This window comes from Poeciliopsis prolifica, unplaced genomic scaffold (genome assembly GCF_027474105.1).
Source record: "Poeciliopsis prolifica strain line A6 unplaced genomic scaffold, Auburn_PproV2 SCAFFOLD024, whole genome shotgun sequence".
NCBI classification, from domain to species: Eukaryota; Metazoa; Chordata; class Actinopteri; order Cyprinodontiformes; family Poeciliidae; genus Poeciliopsis; species Poeciliopsis prolifica.
Genome location: NW_026562399.1, coordinates 4,970,750 through 4,989,033, shown reverse-complemented (window position 1 = coordinate 4,989,033; position 18,284 = coordinate 4,970,750). Strand labels below are relative to the sequence as shown.

At 41.0% G+C, this 18,284-nt stretch overlaps 2 protein-coding genes and 1 long non-coding RNA gene across 3 annotated transcripts; 1 reads left to right on the top strand and 2 right to left on the bottom strand.

Moving 5' to 3' along the window:
• Positions 1-54: 54 nt before the first annotated feature.
• On the bottom strand, positions 55-5,845 carry guca1d (guanylate cyclase activator 1d). Its single transcript, XM_055046751.1, has 4 exons — positions 5,545-5,845; positions 4,348-4,497; positions 2,577-2,664; positions 55-2,500 (listed from the first exon to the last, which is right to left on the bottom strand). Exons 1-4 carry the CDS (start codon positions 5,737-5,739, stop codon positions 2,364-2,366), a joined length of 570 nt encoding a protein of 189 aa, XP_054902726.1. The 5' UTR covers positions 5,740-5,845; the 3' UTR covers positions 55-2,363.
• A 1,530-nt stretch (positions 5,846-7,375) lies between these two features.
• Positions 7,376-16,612, bottom strand: dub (duboraya). The gene is made up of 7 exons (XM_055046830.1): positions 16,556-16,612; positions 11,393-11,482; positions 11,257-11,319; positions 10,506-10,571; positions 10,223-10,432; positions 9,685-10,140; positions 7,376-8,956 (listed from the first exon to the last, which is right to left on the bottom strand). Exons 1-7 carry the CDS (start codon positions 16,559-16,561, stop codon positions 8,942-8,944), a joined length of 906 nt encoding a protein of 301 aa, XP_054902805.1. The 5' UTR covers positions 16,562-16,612; the 3' UTR covers positions 7,376-8,941.
• Positions 8,919-18,273, top strand: LOC129370685 (uncharacterized). The gene is made up of 4 exons (XR_008607081.1): positions 8,919-8,979; positions 9,979-10,199; positions 11,382-11,488; positions 18,161-18,273. It is a non-coding gene; the product is annotated as an uncharacterized LOC129370685 (long non-coding RNA).
• The last annotated feature ends 11 nt before the right edge of the window (positions 18,274-18,284 follow it).

Genomic DNA, 18,284 nt, shown 5'->3' with positions numbered 1-18,284 from the left:
TTAATTAATCAGAGTTTCAGCGAAACCGATTAGAAATGTGATGACATAAGCAACTGATGTTCTACACCCAGTTTGTTTAAAAACTTTATTAATAAGGCAACAAAAACACAAAACAGTCAGTTTTCATTCAGAATAAAAAATGAGTTTTGTTACTGAGACTGAATGAAGATCAGCTGTAACCTTCCTCACGTCATCATCATCATCAGCACTCCATGCTGAGGAATAAAATCAGGTGTTTTTATCAGAGTTCCTCCTGCTGCTCCACTTCAACTATAAATATACTGCAGGGCTAAACGAGGAGGAAATGACAGAATAAACTCTTCAAACTAAAGGCCACAGTTTGGGTTTTTCTATAAACTTAAATTCACAGAAAAAGGAAAAAACAAATTGTTGTAATATTCACATTTTATCATTAGTAGCTGATACGGTCATGTGTTTATCTAAAGACTTCCGAGTTTTCCTATGATACAGCAGCGTACTAAGCCCAATGTAGATTAAAAAAATAAATATATTGTAAAAGAGCAAATTTCTGAATTTGAAAAAGTCAATTTTGAAAAAAAAAAAAATCCAGCAGAACAAGGAAATTACTGAGTTTTAAAAATGTAATATTTCTGCCAAAAACTCAGAAATTTTGAGATTGACCTAAAATTTTTCAGGAAAAAACAAGACAATTTTTTACAAGTTGAAAAATTTTGAACTCTGATTTTTCTCCTCGAACATTTCTGAACATTTTTTGGTGCAAATGTACTTTTTTTTCTGTCTACAACAGCCCAATTCGCCGTTTTACTCATAGGGCCCGGTTCTGCTCTGACCCCGTTCTGGTCTGAACTCCATGGACCGGTTCGAAGCAGCAGATATCAGGATATCCTGCATCTTTAAATGTTTGAATTAGACTATGGGTGTTTTTTGGTGACATGTTTAAGGGGGAGCAGCAGAAGCAAAGGAGGTGGATTATCTGACCTAGACAGACGTGTTGTTCTGCATCAGGGAGTCGGACTCAGTTTCACTCTGAGTCGCGTAAAGATCATGGATGAATAACCTGAATATGTGAAACCCACTAAAAACAGATATTAATAGATAACGGTCTATAATCAATTTAGCAAGAACAATTTAGAGATCAAGCCACATTTTTGCTCATGTTTGACAGTAAATCTGACTCTTTGTTTCTTGCTATATCGATCATAAATTATAGCATCAAGTCAGGCTGAGGCAGCACAGTATTAGAAGGATGAAACACTGCCACCTAGAGGTGGGAGTTAGCATCACTTAAATACGATGTTTTTAACCATTCTTGTGGAAAATTTGCAGTAAACTCATAATTGAAAACATTTGGAAATCTGTTGATTATACAGGAGTTTCCAAGACAGCGGATAAAAAAAAAACTGGAGTATCTGGCGGTTAACTGATAAAACTGCTTTGATTAAATGAGACTATTTAAGCTAACACCTGTTATCCTGAATATCCGTACACGTGTCCCTCAGAAAAAGCTCCGGTGAGCCAGATGTGGCCCCCGGGCCCTGACTTTGACACCTGCTTGATGCACCATTCACTAGTGACTCTGCTGAGGCTCCAGTTTGAGTTTGGACTTCCCTCCGCTCTCCTCCCAGTCGCCAACGTTCACGTACCAAATCTGAAACAGTCAGATGATGCCGTTTGCGAACAACTCGTTAGCCTTTTAAATGAGCCGTCATAATTCATGCTTATCCAAGAGTTCAAGTGAACTCGACATTTGTTCAGAAACACGACTTCAAGTTTGTGACCTTGAATGGGAAACGTCAATCAGGTGTGGGAAAGCCACAGCAGTTAGCTTCTGTTGGTGAGCTAACAAACTGATTCCAGACTGGCTGATGAACTTTGATAAAGTTGGACCCTGAGAAGAATTTATCTTCTGATCAGTTTCTAAACATGGAAATGGTTTGACTTAATATTTATGGTTGCAGAGTTAATGTTTTTTTTTTCTTCAAAGCAGATGTGTATATTTGATTTGTGGTTGTTGATAAATGTTTTCATTATTTAAGAAATATTGTAAAAACATCTTTAATTTTGGACCTTCAGATACTGAACATCTGGAATGTGAAAATATTTCACAGTAAATTTTTTTTGTACTAAATATCAAACAGTGCAGAAATGTTTTTGTGAAGGGTGAAAACATCTTGCCGTATGAAATCCATCATGACGGAAAGTCCGATCCGCAGCAGCAGCTTCCGAAAACCCAGACATATTTTTGAGTCGGGTCAGAACTGGACGGCTGCTGGGTTCCCTTTAAAGTTCTGTGGGTTTGATCGGTGTGGATGGGTTGATTTTAGGCGTCCTCCCAGAGTCTGGCGTGTGATTGGTCGATTTGGAGCAGCCATAGCTATTGCTCAGTTCTCAACAGCGGCCTGGCGGCCTTTAACGATAATCTCCAGAACCGGCGTCAGGTCCATCAAGTTCCGCAACATTTCCATGATGTCCGGGTGCTCCTTGGCTCCGTCGATGAACTCCTCCAGCGTCAGCTCACCTGGGAGGGGTCAGAGGTCAGAGGTCAGGCGCCATGCCGGTCCGGTTCTGGATGGGAAGCGGAGCGCCATTCTTACCTTCACCCTTCACGTCAATCTTCTCATAGATGAGTGTCACGATCTCCTCCGGGTCGATGTCCCTGTTCCGGGTGATGTCCTGGATGGCCTGCAGGGGGAGACAAACACATTGTTCAAACAGAGACTGGTTCTGGTTCTGATTCTGACCCGTCATCAAACTAATCAGAATGAAGGAACCTTCCACTGGACAATTTGATGGCACCAAACATCCGCTGGTATCCCAGGCTTATCCACTAATAGGAGAGTTAATTGTTTGTTTGACGAACTTAGCTTAGCCAAATGAAGTTTGGATAGAGCTATAACCTCTGATGTGTCATCGACACATTGTTTGTTTCAACATGGTTGAATTAGCGCTTCAGCATTTGTTTTCTGCTCATTATCATGTTGGCGAAGCACTTTAGCGTTATCAGAACTAATGTTTATGAGTTGTGCTGTAGGGTTAGCACAGCTACCATTTTAGCTAGCACAGCCCACCGATAAAATCTGTGATTAAATCAGATAATAAAAAATTAAAACTGATGATAAATAACAGTAAAGCCTTCCAGGTAGTTTCATTGGACCCAATGATGTTCTATTGTTCTAGTGAACCAGACAACTTTCTGAGAACAGAGAGTGCATTCAGCAGATTAGCATCAGGCTAATTTAAGAGTTAATCTCTGTTGGCTGCTGACTCGGATTTCCTTAAACCTTCAGGAACTTTCTCTCCTTTCTCTTTGGACTCGATTTTTAGCCTTTAGTATTTTTAGCCTTCAGCTGCGAGGATGATGAGGAGCAGGCAGATGTTCGCCCCTCTCATCAGAACCAGACCGGAAAACAAGTCTCCAAAACTGAAGCGGCTTGTTCCTGAGTGTTTGAAGCATCCCCATGTATGATCGATCAGAACCGTCCAGAACCACTGGACTCTGGGCTATATTTAGCTTCAAAGTAAATATTGTGTTATCAAGCTAGTTATTTAGTTAGCGAGCTAAATATTTACCTTCAAACTAGTTAGCAAGAAACTGTCATTAAAATAAATATGTTGCTTGCTAACTATTTAGCTTCAAATTAAGCATTTACCAAGCTAAGTATTTAGCTTCATACTCATTAGCAGAGCAACCATTTATCTTCAAAATAAATAGCTATTAAGTTTCAAATTCAAAACAAATCTAAATATTTAGCTTCAAACTAAATATTACAGATTAATGAATAATGTGGCTGAAATGTGACTTAATGAAGCCACATTGATTTCTTTTATAACATAAGCCAAATTATTGTTGTTTTCTTAAACTTCGCAAACAGCAGCAGGAAATCCAGAGTGGAGCTTCTGAAGCAGAACCGACCACTAGAAGCTGAAGTCCAGAGTTAATCTGAATAAATTCTGTGTGCCATTTCTACCTGATAGATTAGGATTAATCTGCTGTTCAGGTCTTTAAGGTGGTTTTAAGGAGCTCAGACGGTTTTACTTTTCTACTTTTTTCGGCTCCTGAACAAAGAACAAGCAGCTTAGAGAACAGAGAGGCCAGAAATGAATGTTTCAGGATGACCTCTGACCTCCCAAATCATCTCAAGGCTCTGGACGGTTTTCTCTTAATGCTGTCATGTCCCCGGATTTCAGGTTCCTGCTGGCTGCAGGTGGTTACTGTATTCTGCCAGTAGGTGGCAGACTTTTACGGTTTAGGTAGATTTAATCTGATGGTTTGACACATTAATTAGCTGAGTAATGGAGCTGCTACGGAAGCCTGGGGGTTCCAACATACTTTGGGATTTTAAATGCAGAAGAAGCAAGCGTTACCGTGAAGATGGTCTCCAGCTCGTCCTTATCGATCTTCCCATTCCCGTCCTGATCGAACAGTTTGAAGTACCACTTTAGCTTCTGGTTGATCTCTCCTTTCAGCAGCAGGCTGATGGCCGCGATGTACTCCACAAAGTCAATGTAGCCGTCCTGCAGACACAACCCAGGGCATTAAAACCCATGAAACACAGACCTGGTTCCTGCAGACAGAACTATAACCCTGGAGGAAACGACCCAAGACCAGGAGGAACCTAACTGAGCAGGTTTTGGTGGACAGCAGAACCTGGTTTGGACCTGGACATCCTCTAGTTTCACTCAGAGATGCTGATCGGGTCCAAATCAGCAGAGCTCTGAGCTGGAGGTCAGAAGTCATTTGGTTCTGTTGGACCGTAGTGATTAGTCAGTGTCAGTGACCCGGTTCTGTTCAGGTCTCTACCTCTGTTTGTTTCTGGAATTGGGAACCCAGTAAGAACTCTGTATTATGAAGAACCGGTCCAGTCTGGTCCACCTCTAATGAAAGAGTCCAGGACCAGAGCTGACCCAGTTACTACAGTTACCAAACCCAAACACAGCACATTAGTGGTTCTGGTTTCTGGTGCTGATTATACAACAGAGAATCTGAGGGACTTTATGTTCATATGACCAAAGAATAAAAATCCATATTAGAATCCAATCACCTTCTGGTTGACCTGGTTCTGATCTCAACCCTGAGGAACTTCTCTCATCAACTCTGAGGAACCCCAACCATCAACTTTGAGGAATCCCAACCATCAACTCTGAGGAACCCCAACCATCAGCCTAAAGGAATTGTGCTGATGGGTGGGGTTCCTCAGGGTTGATGCACTCATCAACCCGACCATCAGCCCTAAGGAACCTCAAACATCAGTTCTAAAGAACCCCACCATTCAGCCCTAAGGAACCCCACCATTCAGCCCTAAGGAACCCCAAACATGAGCCATATGGTTGCAGTTAAAGTTCAATATCTAGACTCTGTAACGTCAGAACAGTTAAAGACAGACTTACAGTAAACTAGCACCCACCAGTTTTGCCACCTCTTCAACAAATCTGTTCCTAACAGACATTCATAAAAAACCATAGCCTATCTCATTTTCATCAGGAACCCCTCTCATCAGTCCTGAGGAACCCCAACCATCAGCCCTGAGGAACCCCTGTCTCTCCCCCAGCCTGCGCACGCACCCCGTCCATGTCGAAGGTGAAGAAGACCTGCTCCACGTAGCTGTTGGCGTTCTCCGTGATGCCCTTCAGGTTGAGGATGGCTTTGAGCTCGAACAGCGTGATGAGTCCGGACGGAGACTCCTTCATGAACTTGTTGTACCAGTGGTGCATGTCCTCGGCCAGGATGTCGTCCAGGTTGGAGCCATGGTTCCCCATGGCTGCAGCTCCGGTACCGCGGATCCAGAGAGCGGCAGAACCGGGCTGCCGTGACCGCAGAGCAGAAGTCACAGCTCTGTGTGTAACCCGCTTAGGTTCTGGAGAATCAGCGGCGCTCCGAAAATAACCCGCTAATGGGATGAGCCGCAGCGCTGCCAGCGGTTCTGGACACAGAGATCTGGGTCTAGAACCACGAGGCTTACGTAACCGGCTGGCCCAGTTCGAACCGCAAAGATGAAAAAAACAAACAAACAAACAAACAAACCAGCAGCGGTTCGGGAGAGTTTCATCCCAAGTTCTGTTCGGTTCTGTTACAGAATAAACTCCTGATCCTCCCGTTACGTCAGCTGAGCCGGTTCCGTTGGAGCAGGAGGTCCAGTAATGGGCTCAAACCAGTAAAACCAGTCAAACTCATGAAGCCTCGCTCACAGAAACACCTACAGCTAAAGTAAGTACACCCTCTGTCATCTGGGGTGTACTTACTTTATCCTCTTTCATCTCGCTTAAAGTACATCCTGGATTCCTGGATGAAACAATGTGTATTTACTTTAACATAGACGAAAGAGGTCAAAGTTCTATGTTAGTAAGTACACCTGCTTCATTTCAGGTGTACTTACCTGAATTGAAGCAGGTGCACTTAGTCTAACTGTTAAAGTAAGTACACCTTTCCATGAGTGATTATTGAATTGTGAATGAAACATTTTAATAGTTGAAGCTTCTTCACATCAGGGGTGTACAAACTTTTTGCATCCTCGGCCAGAATCCCACGGCTGAAATAATCATATTGATTTTCAAACTCAAAACCCCCAAATAATGATAGTGTTAATGTAAAATTGTGATTTTTTTTTTAATGCTTAACAATAAATTTCATATTTTAATGAAACAAAGTGGCAACATTCTGTCTTAAGTTGTCTAACTGTCCGCCTTTTTTTTTTTTTACTATTCTCGGTAACAAAAAGGAAAACTTTCTTCAAAAAAAGTTTATTTTTACTAATCAAGTTTAATAAAATAATGTGCTACAATGTTTTTTTTTTAAATAAAATGTTGCTGGATGTTTACAACCCTACTTACTATGAAATTAAATACAGCTATTAAAAGAAAAACATGTTTTACATAAAATAATACATTTTCGCCCTGAAAATCTCGTGCTAAAAAATGATAAAAGTGTCCACTAGTACCATTCTTGAATTGCAGTTGGGGGCCGTATGAAATTGTGGAGCCCTTTGGACACCCGGCTCTACATATTTGGTCCTTGGTTGCAGAGGTTGATGCTGTTTAGTACTTAATGGTTTCACCGCCAGCCAGACTCTTCTTCTCTCTGATTGGTTCCTCCAGCTGCAAAGCCTCCTGGGGCATGCTTTCCAGGTGTTTGATTGACCTTAGGCCTTGGCAGCAGCAGCCGTCCATCACGGTGAGGTGTTGCGGTAACTTGGGTGATTCTTGGCAGCCAGGCGGTCGTTTCCACTCCTGCTGGGTTTTATTTCGGGCCGCAGCGCCTCAATCTGAGGATCAAACAGTTTAGCAGAATGAGATTGAGGCGCCGCCAGCAGTAGACAGCCAGCTAACGCTTCAGCGTCAAATCTTGCGTTTCCAGGAAGGAGTAGCCCCAGACTCCGTCTCCTCAGCCCCAGACTCCGTCTCCTCAGCCAGCCGAGGGAAATCCTCACTGAGCATGCTCAGTACACGACACTTTATTTTCATTAAATCCAAAGATTCATGTGACATTTATCATTTATTTGCTCACTTAAACTAATACATTTAAAATTTTACTGAGACAAACAAAATAGTTTATTCTAAGGAGTTTTGTAAATCATTTAAGATTAAAAACAAAATCAGTCAAAAGGGGTGAAAAGGGCAATAATTTAAAAATGTGTTTTTACAAAACATTTTTAAACTACTTTAAGATTTTTTTTTGTGTAAAATGTATCATCCTAAAAGCTATTTAACAAGGGTCCACACAAAATCATCCAAGTGACCGTCGGGCTGCACTTTGGGCACTCCTAGTTTAAAGGTTAAAGATTTGACAGATTTCTTCCTTAAATTGTTTTTTGATTATCTGAATGAATCATTTTCATTTCCATTTTTTTTGATTATTATTTTTTTAAATGTATTTTTTCATTCTTTGCCAATCCATGATATTTACCACTCTAGATTATCTTCTGTTCTTTCTTTATCTGATCATTAAGTTGACCGTTAACCTGATTTAAGTTTGTGTGGTTTAGCTTCTTTAGGGTTAGCTTGGTTTAATAAGCTGAAATAGTTAAGCTGATTAGTTAAGTTTTTATCTTACTAAATTTAACTAATCTGACACAGATTAAAATAAACAACTAAGGAAAGCGACTCTGCCATAGCTCATCTGAGATAAATTCATCTTAAACTAGACCGTTCTAAATTAAATTAAAGGTAAAGTGAGGTAAAGTAGCACACTAAAAGAAATTAATCTTAACCAATGTTACTTTAAACTCGTCTAATTAAACTGATATTATCGTAGATTATTTTAGCTGGCTCAGTTTATCGGAGTATGCCAATCTAAGGCTAAACTAGGCTAATTTTAATCATGGTAAGCTAAGCTCAAATGGCTAACCAACATCTAACATCATCCTAATTTAGCTTAGCTTAAGGCAAGCCAAGCAAAAAATAATGCCAACTTGGTTTAAATATCTTAGTTCAGAGTGGGTTGGTTTGTTTTGGCTTATTAGGTATTATAAGTAGGGTAACCACAGCGTGACTTTTTAGCAGCTTTTTGTTAGCAGTTAAAACAACAAAACAAAAAGAAATTCAATTTATGTTTATAAAAAGTTTTTTTTTATTATTATTTACCACAGAATAGGGCATCGTGTTTTTTTTCTCACAGCTCTGAACATTGATAAAACTTTGATTTTGATTCTTTACACTAAAAATTGGCATCACTAAACAGCAAGAAACACAAAACACATTCACACATTATTCTTAAAAAAATATGAAATGCAGCGTCACAGTGTGGAAAAGCTTATATTAGTAAAAACTGCTTTTGGAGCTTCACTTAAGCTTCGGGAAGAGTTTCCTATCTGAGTTTCTAACGGTAGCTCAGAGTTTTCCGACATTTCTCTCTCCGGCATCAGCGGCCATTTTTCCCAAAGTGTTTCTGCCACAGGGTTTCCCGCTCTGCACTCCAGGGGTTCAATGTCACAGGGGCCTCGCTCCGATTCAGACGTCCGATTCCTCATCGGGAAGAACTCTGTCGAAGAAACGCGAATGTAGGTCAGAGAAAACTCTGGTTTCACTCCCGGGTTCTGGCTCAGAACCGGCCCAGTTTGGCTCGTTGTGGGTCGTTAAAGTCTGAATGCTTCACGGAGTCTTTTAGCCACATCTTTTTCTGACTCAAACAACCAATTAGCATGGAGATAGCATCCAGTGACAGGAATTAAAGATAACTTAAGAAAATAATTTATTATAAAAAAATCATCATGTAACTGTTTACATGGTTGCTGCCATTATTTTTAATGATTTCCTGCATAAACATGTATATTCATGTGTGGTATTTAATTTCTTACTCTGTTAATTTACTGTTAATTTACTATAGAAAACACTATAGTAAATTAACATTTACAAAAACAAGACTTTTTCTTCTACACCTTTCTTGCGTTGTGCAAAATCAGGAAATGATGCTTTTATTTCAAAATAAAAGCATCATAATAAGATGAAGATCAAATTCTTTCTGACAAATGAGTTTGGTTTATTAGTGTAGATGAAACTATAAGCATTCATATGTGGTTTTACTGGATCAGAACCAAAGTAGAACCGGACCAAGAGAGGAAGCTCCAATTTAAATGCTGGTTTCCAGTTTTTCAAACTTAATCTGTTTTCAGTCCTTTTCCTGGTTCTGATCCAGCCGGTGAGGTATGAATACTTATGGTTTCTCCCTCAGTCTACTGACAAAATCGTTGAAACGATCAGAAATCAAACCTCCATCTTTTCTTCCTCCTTCCTTCTTCCATCAGTCGATTCTTTTTGTTCTTCCTCTCCCTGCTCCTTTTTCTCCTCTTTTTCCTTTTTTTCCTCCTCTTCCTCCTTTTTCTCTTCTTCCTCCTTTTTCTCATCCTCCTTTCCCCTCAGCTGTGATGAAGACGTCCCATCCTCTTCCTCTGTCTCAGCCACACTGTTTCTCTTCGTCTCTTCTTCTTCATGGGTTTCCTTCATCTCTGATGGAGATGTGGTTTCCTTTTTGAACACCTCCCTCTCCTCTTCCTCCCCTCCAAGTGCTCCCTGCTCCTCCTCCGTGGCGTCCCCCTGACTCCCCCCAGTCCGTGACTCCGGGTGTGTCTCCGCCCCTTCCTGTCCCAGTCCTGTGTCGTCCCCGCTGCTGGACTTCCTGTGACGGCGGGACGGAGGACGCCGCCTGATGGAGCCCCGTGGTCTGCCCTGGAGAGGGACCAATCACAGGAGAGGTCAGCAGTGACGTCATTAGTGATGTAACAGAGGTAATGAGTAGTTTCTGGCTCACCTTGTTGATGCTTGGCAGGATGTTTCCCTCTGTGGCTGAGGGTGGAGCCTCAAAGGAGGTGGGGCTTTCTGTGGGGGTGGGGCTGGTGGGGGTTACCATGGAAACCGGGGGTACGGAACCCGGAGAGGGCGGGGTGAAGCCAACAGGAAGCATCTTCAATCTGGGGCTCTTCAGCGGCGGGGCGGTGGGCGAGCCCAGTGTCAGGTTGGCCTGAGCACACAGAAAATGACATCACAGTAATGTCATAGTAACATCATAGTGATGTCAGAGCTCCTGGACTCACCTGGAGCTTCTCGATCAGACCCGAGTTCCTCTTGGGTTTGGGTGGAGACGAGGCGCCTGATGTGGGCTGAAACAGACAAAACCGTTCACCAGAAATCAAACCAGTTCCAATAAAACATCAACTTTCTGTTTCCTGGTTCATCCGCAGTTCAAATACAAACTTTAATGAAAAAACATCTTCTAACATGTTGAAAATGTTACCATGACAGTTTGGTACCATCTCCTTTGCCTTCTCCCAATGCTAGCTAGCATAGCCTGTTGTGAATGCTAAGGCTAGTTAGCATAGCTACTGATGCTGTCAGATAAACAGTTATTCAGTAACGGTCTGTTGTTTCTCCACCATTGGAACATTTAGCAGCATATATATGTAATTGATCAACAGCGCTAGGAAAAATGATATTGTTTATTAAAGTTAAATTTCAATAACTTAGTTTTTTGTTTTCGGGACAAAAAAATTTCATTTATTTTTTGTTTTGAGTAATTTTGCTGCTTTTGTTTTCTTGTATTTGATGTTTTTATGTATTTGTCTTATTTATATGTAATCTTTTAGTCTTTTATTGTCTTTCAGATGAGGTTTTTTTCTTATAAATTACGATTATTTAAATGATTTTTTTCTTAGAATTCTAAATGTTTCAGAATTAAATCTTCTCACGGTAATTAAATCTTTGAAATGTTTTAATTCCTAATCTATTAAAACGTGGATAAAGCCGCATTGATCTCTGTGAGGCTGTGATTGGCTGACGGCGTCTCACCTGGTTCTGCTCTGGGTTCGGCAGCTGAAGGGTCCGAGGCGGCCGCCGCCTCACAGGTTTTTCCTGGTGAACAGCAACATGACATTTAAACTGTTATATTCTCCATGTTTCCTGTGTATGCGCAGGTAACTCTCACCTGGTTCCCCACGGTGCCGCTTGGGTCAGGAGCCTGACCTTTGAACTTTCCTGCCAGTTCGGCCACAGAGCGGCGGGGCGGAGCCTCGTTCTGCAGGTAAGACACGGCAGGTCAACTTCCTGTTTATCCATCCATCCATCCATCCATCCATCCATCCATCCATCCATCCATCCATCCATCCATCCATCCATCCATCCATCCATCCATCCATCCATCCATCCATCCATCCATCCATCCATCCATCCATCCATCCATCCATCCATCCATCCATCCATCCATCCATCCATCCATCCATCCATCCATCCATCCATCCATCCATCCATCCATTGCACTTTGAGATTTCCATGTAAAATTAGTCATAAATAAAAATGCATTTTTCCATCCCTGTCCTCCAAACAGCATTGACCTCTGACCTCCTCAAACACATAGACAATCCTACACAACATGTAAAGAAACATAAACTTTTATAATGTTTTTTATTCACTATTCAATAAACATTCAATTAATTTTGCATAAATGCTGCGTCACACCATCTGACTTTTTTAGCGAGCCATGAGTTCTGTGATGGAAAATTTTATCACCAGATACATTTTTTCATCTCAATTCTCTCTTGGTTCTAAGAAAATGTGTAATATTTCATATTAATCACATCAGATTTTGTTTTATTCCCACAGTTTTGATGTTTTTTTTGTTCAGCAGCATCGGTTCCTTTGGTCTTTTTCTGGTTAGAAACTAGCTTCTTTAGCCTGAGGTGAATTTGACTGGCAGTCAATAAGAAATAACATTTAAATCATTTATTTAAACTTATGTTTTATATAAAAATTACTAAAAACATTAGACCAACGATATGATGAAAAATTTAAGATTAAAAAGTTTTTGAATCTTTTCTCCTCATCTTCTCTCCAGCTTTTTCAGGGCCCACAGCGCCTCCTGGTGGCCTCCACGTTTCTCTGAGCCACTGCAGCAAACTAATCTGCTGCATAGTTTTCATACTGAAATGTTTTTGCCGTTCATGTTTTACCCAGGGTTCATTGTAATCTTAAACTGCAGCGCCTTTAGATCAAAATGTCATTTTAGTTCAATAAGTGGAAAAACATCCAGACTGCAGAATCATTTTGGAGATAAACAGCAAAAGTCCAGAGGAAACGGTTCTGATTCTGGTTCTGTGTCCATCTGGACCGGACCCCACAGTGGGCGGGTGTTGCTGTCTCGCCCAGCTGTTGCCATGGCGACGGTCGGTGTCGGGCTCGGCTGAAGGCTCCACATAGCTGACATTCAGCAGATAATGAACTCGGCTTCACTCGGTGTTTCCTCAGAGGCAGGAAAGTGACGAAAGCGAGTAGCCGTTAGCCCACTTCCTGCTGCTGCTGCTGCTGTTTGTTTGAAGGAGGTTCTGGTTGTCAGGGTCGGTGCTGGAGAGGAATGGACCGGTCCGGCCCGGATCTGGACTTCTACCGCTCTATCATCTTACCTATAGCCGTTCACCAATAAACTGGATGATTTATTTAAACTGGAACAACGCAAATACACACTATATCTGATTCAGAGACACGCAAAATACAATAAATAACCAAAAAGCTAATAAATAAATAAAAACCATAAAACACAAATAACTTATCAAAAGGTAAATAACCATAAAACCACTATAAAGCCAGAAAACATTAAAGCTATTTATGCAACCAAAACATTAAATACAATCATAAAGCCTAGGAGAAAATACAGGTAATACATAACAAAAAACTATTATGGCCATAAAATCAATAAACCCAGTTAATGTATTTTTAAGAGCAATAAATGAGACATTTAAACCAAGAAATACACTCACAAAGATGTAAACAACCTTTCAACCAATAATAAACAGATTATTATATTAGCTGAATATCACCTACCTTAGCTTAGCTTGCTTTAGCTTATATCACATTAGCTTTTTCAAGATTAGCATATTTTACCTTATTTAGCTTGTTTTAGCTGAGAGTTATATTAGCTGTTAACTTTCCAAGCTGCATTTCCTTTCGAATATTTTAGATAAGCACTGCAAATAAATGTGCTAATACTATGGAAATATGTGAGTTTTCTGCAATCGATCAGTGATAAACTGCAGATTCCTCACCGAATTTCAAGCTTCTTTATGTTTTATTCTTTATGCCTCAGACTCGTTGCTGATCTCTGTCATCACTTTTCAGCCCTCTGCAGACATCATGAGTGTTTTTATCTGTAGATTCCAGATGAGTAAACAACGGCCATCTTTAATCAGTAATCTACTTCCTTTCAGCTCTAATAACTACCATGAGGGAACCGCTAACTGGTTGCTACTGAACTTTTTAAAAATAAAACCTTACATCCATTACAGTCTGAGGATCATAAAAATGATCTTTGACTTGCCATGTCATTAGAGATATTTATTGTGAAAATTAATTTGTTTTACATTTTTCTAATTTATGTGGTTGATGTCTTGATTAGGTCTCTTCTTGTTGAAGAGATTTTTGTTTTTATCTCAGTTGGAATTTCTGGTTAATTAAGCATTTAATACACGTTTCTGTTCAACTTTAGCAGTCTGAAAAACACAATTCAAAGCAACAGCTATGATTGTGTTGCTTCTACTATACTCATTTAATTAAGCTAAACTTACCATAGCATTTTAAAACTTGCTGTGTTTAGCTTAGCTTAGTTGGTTTTAGCTAAGTATGACCAACACCAGCAAAGGCTTTCTTAGTTTACCTTAATTTACCATACACCTTAGCTTAGTCTAGCTCAGCTTAGTTTAGCTAATTTTAGCTAAACATAGCCTACCTTAGCCTGTTTGAACTGACATCAGCTTTCTCTAGATTAGCCTATTTTAGCATAGTTTAGCTTGTTGAAGCTGAGTATGGTCCCTCCTGATATTATCCTAGGTTAATATTTTAACCTAGGATAAGTTTATGAGCTTACCTAAGCTCACATAAACTTAATTTAGCTTTGTTTTGTATAGTCCTACGTATCTTAGTTTAGCTAAAATAAGCTAAACTAAGATACACTGTGCTAAAGATACTAAGATAAGGTAGCTGAATTTTAAGGCTTATCTTACCTTAGCCTAGCTTTATCTCACTTTAGCCTCATCAGTTTTATCCTAAATTAGTTCATGTTATCTTTACTTGCCTTAGCGTAACCTGTTGGAATGTACATTAGAATATCTTAGCTTAGCTTATTTTGGTTTTCTTCTGCTCTTTAAACCAATATCTTGGCTTATCTTAGCTTGTTTTAGCTCTCCCAACCTTTGTAAAGGAAAATCTACTTTTAGTTAATTTAAGTCGTTTCAGTTTAGATTGAAGTTAGCTTAGGTTTTTATAAAAAACAACAGTGAATCTGACACACATACTCATCTGATCCCTTTTTTATATCTGTTTTTCTCTTTATGAAGTATTTGTTGTTGTATTCAGTTAGCCAGCTGCTAGCTCATTTTCACAGTGCTCTGAGAGAGCAGATTGTAAGTCGGTATAATTCACTATTTCTTATCGACTGTTGGATCTTGTGTATGTTTTGCATGGATAAGCAAAGCGTCTCTATATTCCCTAGATCTAGGTCTTTAGTTGGAGTTGATTGATTCAGATATGAAAGGCTGATAAACTAGCGTTGTGTTAACATGTAGCAGACATCTTAACAACAAACCAGTTTTAAACCAGATCTTTAGCCTCTTTCCCACCATCTTGTCTGAAGTAACTAGTTTGTTTCTATTCCTTCAATTGGATCAATGGAAACTTCTGTTCAACAAACAGAAAAACAGCTTTCGGTAGAAATCATGACTCATCATGTCTCATGTCCTGACAAGTGGATTTTTTCCTCTGGTTCGTAAACACTTCAGATATTTTCTGAAGAGAATCTTCAGTCTGGGTCCAGACTGGCGAACTGGATAGAACAGCAGAGAGTCAGGAGTTTAACAGTGGAGAGCATCTAAGGAAATTATGAAAAAGGCAGCTTGAAAACATCTGATCAGAGGCCTTTTCATTGTTCCTCATTTAGTTTTCAGATCTCCTTTCTTCTCTCTATGTCTCAATATTCCCACTAACTTCTCCAGAGCAGCAGCATCAAACTTTGATAAAACAGTCTCCTGGTGATCAGCCAACCTCAGAAAAACAACATGAACAAACATCGGCAGGGGAAAAATGCACTACAGTCAGTTTAAGGTCTGAACTTTGACTAGGCCATTGCAGCACCTCCATTGTGTTGATCTAGTCGTTCTGCTGCTGTTTTTGAGATCCTGATGCTATTCATGACCCAGACGGACTCACAGTGACTCCATAAAGGCATCATGGTCCAGTCCAGTCCAGGTTCGCCACCCCCACCACCGTGGAGGTTCCTTCTCACGAAGTGGGAACAGAAAAAGTGGGCGTGGTTTTTCAGATTTAACTCTAGTGTTTATGAAACGTTGAGCTGCAGTAGCGTATCGTCTGCTGTTGTTTGAGCATCGTGTGGTTTAACTTTACACTGAAAGGTTTGAATTTGATCTTTTAAGATCTCTGACTTCTGTTCTCTCTGGAGGATGCAGAACGTCACCACTGAGCATGTGCATCAGCTAACATCTGGGCCCTGTTCACATCTGAAACAGATGGTGTTGGAGGCAAAGAGAAGAGCTGATAAAAGTCCATGTTTGGTCTGAAAGGTTCGTGTTTCTGCTTGACACGTTGCAGGTTTGGGTTTTTGTCAACCAGATAGTTGATCAATGCAGAGCAGCAGAGGACTGAGAACGAAGCCCTGAGGTACTCCAGAACTGAGGAGCCAAAACTGCAGAGGAAAGCTACCAGACGTTTGTTTGTCCCGTTTTAAAGACGCATCAAGCAAACGTAGAAAATTATAAGAAGTTTTATGATGTTTGTGCCCAGATTTACGTCATCGCTACCTGACTGAAGGAGATAAACGTGTCAAATAATCTGACGACACCTTAGAATCCACAGCTGTAATGTCGACGAAACCTGATGCACGCTTTGGTTTCCTGTTAGCGCGCGCTCACTCTTCACCACCCAGTCTACCCGTGCAGGTCCTGAAGAACGAACAGAGTCATTTTCAGGACTCTGTTTCGTCTGATTCATGAGACGCTGCTGGGATTTCTGGGCTTTTCCACGAACGCCCAGCAGAACACAACAAACCCAGCAGCAACAGCCACTGCAACAGAAAGTTTGAGAGCTTTACCTCCATCCTGCCGGTCGTCTCTCAGCCGCCTCAATATGTCGAGTATGTGTGAAAGAGGGTGGGAGGGGTTGGGGTTAAATATAGCCGGGGTTACGTCTGGAGAGAGACCTCCGCTCTCTACTGGCAGAGAGAGAGAGAGAGAGAGAGAGAGAGATCATGTTCTGTCACATGGTGGCCATGTTTGTGTTGATAAACTCATTGATATCTGCTGCTGGACAGAGCTGATCTCAGCTCAGAATGAGAACAGCTGACCAAAAAAATGAACTTTTTCATGAAGCTTTTGGACAGTTTCTGTTCCAGAGAAACCAGAAAGGATTCAAAAAGGCAAAAGGATTGCAAAAGCACGGTAGAGGAGGAGTGGTGCAGCGGGTTATAGTTGAATGAATACATGAAATCTCAGTTTTAAATAACAAAAAATGATTATTTATGAAAACAGAGATGTTAGAAAGCTCTGTTTTTGTGTTTGTACAGGAAAGCAGTTTTAGGATCCAGTCTGTGATAAAAAAAAAAAGCAAAACAGTACCAATATTCAGACAGACTCAACTAAAGTTATGAAAACTGAAACTGGCCATCTGGGTTGGTTTGTGATTTAATGTAAATGATCAGGAAGTGATGTCATCAAAGGGGTGGTTGTCTCCACCTGCTCCTGTTTGTCTTTTGTTCTTTTAACTTTTACACTAAATTGATCAGTAGTTATGTTTCAGTCAGCCAATTTCCTCTGACCTTTAACCTCTAGTGGCTCACTGCATGTGAGCCACTGGACTCACATCCAGCTCTTTCAGTCTATCCTCTGTGACGGTTTTGAGTTCTGACCCACCTGGGCCTGTCTGGTACCAACAATCTGCTGTGGTGCTCAGCTCTAACTGACAAAGAGGAAGCTGCTGCTGCTGCTGCCAACCCTCCTCCCTCCTCAGCTCTCGGGTCTCTCTGTTGCTGTCATCATGGCCGTCTGAACCCAGCTGGAGGTTCTGTTGGGTCTCAGAGTGGAACCCTGAGGAACGAGCATGGTTCTGCTCGCTCCACGCATGAACTGCATGGACCAATCAGACGTGGCGGTTTGGCCGCACAGCAGGAAGACAGGAAGTGGTTGGAGGGGCGGAGTTAGCAGACAGGAAGAGACAACGATGATGATAGAGGAAACCTTATAAGGTGAAAAAAATCAGTCGCTCCCAGAAACAGGATGGAGATGTTGCTCAACACCAGCAGCTGACTGACAGAACCCGTCCAGAACCTCCAGAACACCCTCATTCTACCAGGAACCGAAAACATCCACAGAAACAGCTGCAGATGAATCACCATGGTTACGCGTAGAAACAGACTGAAGGTTGGATGAGTCGGTTTCTTCTGCCTGAAGTTATTTAGACTGAGAAACTGAGATGGTGGATGGAGAGATAAACTTTAAACGTCACACTGTCCTGAATCTGTACCTGACTCAGTACTGCATGGATGGATGGGGCGTGGATGACATGGGGTTACTCAGGTGGCCACTAGAGGCGCTGTTCCAGGATCAGGAGAATCTTCAGCTGTTAAATATCAAATCTGAAACATTTATTTCTCAATAAAATCTGTTTTTCTTTCTATTTTTCTTTCACTTCTTCATCCCAGAAAAGAATCCATGTTCCCGCCTCTGGCTCCAGAACCTGCTGGCTTAACTCCCAGTCCAGATACTGGTCTCTACTGGTTTCTGCAGTGGTCAGTGTGGCTCAGTGCTGCCACCTGCTGGCAGCGG

Coding starts and splice junctions, on each gene's coding strand:
- dub (XM_055046830.1), bottom strand. Junction 11,320..11,392: donor GCGGCACCGTGGGGAACCAG/GTGAGAGTTACC, acceptor GCTGTTCACCAG/GAAAAACCTGTGAGGCGGCG. Junction 10,141..10,222: donor TCCTGCCAAGCATCAACAAG/GTGAGCCAGAAA, acceptor GTCCCTCTCCAG/GGCAGACCACGGGGCTCCAT.
- guca1d (XM_055046751.1), bottom strand. CDS start 5,739: ATGGGGAACCATGGCTCCAACCTGGACGACATCCTGGCCGAGGACATG. Junction 4,498..5,544: donor TCACCTTCGACATGGACGGG/GTGCGTGCGCAG, acceptor TTGTGTCTGCAG/GACGGCTACATTGACTTTGT. Junction 2,665..4,347: donor AGCTGGAGACCATCTTCACG/GTAACGCTTGCT, acceptor CTCCCCCTGCAG/GCCATCCAGGACATCACCCG.